The sequence below is a fragment of the Rattus rattus genome, chromosome 3 (genome assembly GCF_011064425.1).
Source record: "Rattus rattus isolate New Zealand chromosome 3, Rrattus_CSIRO_v1, whole genome shotgun sequence".
In the NCBI taxonomy this organism is placed as follows: Eukaryota; Metazoa; Chordata; class Mammalia; order Rodentia; family Muridae; genus Rattus; species Rattus rattus.
The window spans coordinates 205,306,966-205,308,714 of record NC_046156.1 but is presented as its reverse complement, the minus strand read 5'-3'; the positions used below and the strand labels follow the sequence as shown (position 1 = coordinate 205,308,714).

Sequence of the window (1,749 nt, the reverse complement as noted above, 5' to 3'; positions counted from 1 at the left end):
AATGAGATCGCCTTGAATTTAATGAATATTAAATAAAACTCAGACTGTGTTTCAGAAAAGCGGAGGCACTGAGTCGTTTCCAAAGATCATCCCTCCACTCACCTACACACAGCGGTACAGGCGCCGCTCGGACGGCCGCACGGGGCCCTTGGCTGGGGCGGGGCTTCCCGCAGTGCCTTGTGGGTCCTTCCTGCCTCTCTTCTCTCTTTCTCTCGGGCCCGTGGCGCCGGCAAGATGGGTGAGCTGTGTGGGCTGGGCTGAGGGGCTGCTGGAGGGACCTAGAGCTCGTAGTACGGGCTGTCGTGGGTCGATACAGCGGGGAGCAGGTTGTATCCCGGCGGAGGCCGGGAGAAGGGGCGCCGGCTCGCGGGCACGTGGCCGTGCGGATGAGTTCCTGCGGCCTACGGGCTGCCTTGCCGGGCCCCTGCTCCAGACCCATTGCACTAGAAATGTAAATAAACTGAAAAATCCCTACCCAGGTTTTGTGTGCATCTCTGAATTAGTTAGGGAATTTCGAGGGTAATTGATCCACGGACTAAGAGGAGACGCAGGACTCTGACGTAAAAGTACCTCCTGCCGAGGATCGTGTGTGGAAGCGCGGGTTCGGAGGGTTTACGGAGGGTTCGGTGTTTCTTTTTCAGGTAAGTGTCGTGGTCTCCGTACTGCCCGGAAGCTCCGCAGTCACCGACGGGACCAGAAGTGGCATGATAAACAGTACAAGAAAGCCCACTTGGGCACAGCCCTGAAGGCCAATCCGTTTGGGGGTGCCTCTCATGCAAAGGGAATTGTGCTGGAAAAAGTGTAAGTGAAAGGCGCCCTAAAAGCGTTAATTTACCGTAATTGAGAACGAACTGATTCTTAAAAAGTTGCAAATGATCGTGAGCCTGAGTTGGTCTGGGTTTTATTAGGAGAGAGAATGGCAAGTATCCTTGCTTATGTTAGGACTACTGCTGGGGGTTAGTAAAGTTTTTAATTTCAACCGTAGTCTGGAAGGCGTGAAAGGTAACAGGTAATAATACATACTAATGCATATATTGAACAGTGTGGGAACTGTACCTTAACCAGCTGGTACAGTTCTTAGGACCTTTTTGGAGTTGAGAAAATTACTTTTCTAGCATGTTAAGGATGCATTGACTTTCTAAAATGGTGATTTTTTTTGTGTGTGTGTGTAGTGTTCACAAATTTAGCAACACTAATTTTTACAACTCCAGCTTACTAGTTCTGTTTTGTCTGGGGAAACTTCGTTGAAATGGTGGCATCTGCAGGATTTGAGATTGGATTGAGTAGGAACTGCTTCTGCTTTATTAGTAATCATTTTTTAAAACCTTATTAACTCACGTGCCATTGATGTTGCAGAGGGGTTGAAGCCAAACAGCCAAATTCTGCCATCCGGAAGTGTGTCAGGGTGCAGCTCATTAAGAACGGCAAGAAGATCACAGCGTTCGTGCCCAATGACGGTTGCTTGAACTTCATTGAGGTGACTTTATGATTGTGCTGGGGGGGTGGGTCTTCAAATTATTTACTCTGGGAAGTGGGTATTTCTTTTAATTGCCAGTAATGCCTATGATGGACTTTATTTTATTTCAGGAAAATGATGAAGTTCTGGTTGCTGGATTTGGTCGCAAAGGCCATGCCGTGGGTGATATTCCTGGAGTCCGCTTTAAGGTGGTTAAAGTAGCCAATGTTTCTCTTTTGGCTCTGTACAAAGGCAAGAAGGAAAGACCAAGATCATAAAATTTTGACAATGGA

General features: G+C 48.0%; 1 protein-coding gene across 1 annotated transcript; it reads left to right on the top strand.

The window, feature by feature from the left end:
- Positions 1-134: 134 nt before the first annotated feature.
- Rps23 (ribosomal protein S23) lies at positions 135-1,749 on the top strand. Its single transcript, XM_032899056.1, has 4 exons — positions 135-238; positions 642-801; positions 1,357-1,477; positions 1,588-1,749. The coding sequence occupies exons 1-4, from the start codon at positions 235-237 to the stop codon at positions 1,732-1,734; spliced, it is 432 nt and encodes a 143-aa protein (XP_032754947.1). The 5' UTR covers positions 135-234; the 3' UTR covers positions 1,735-1,749.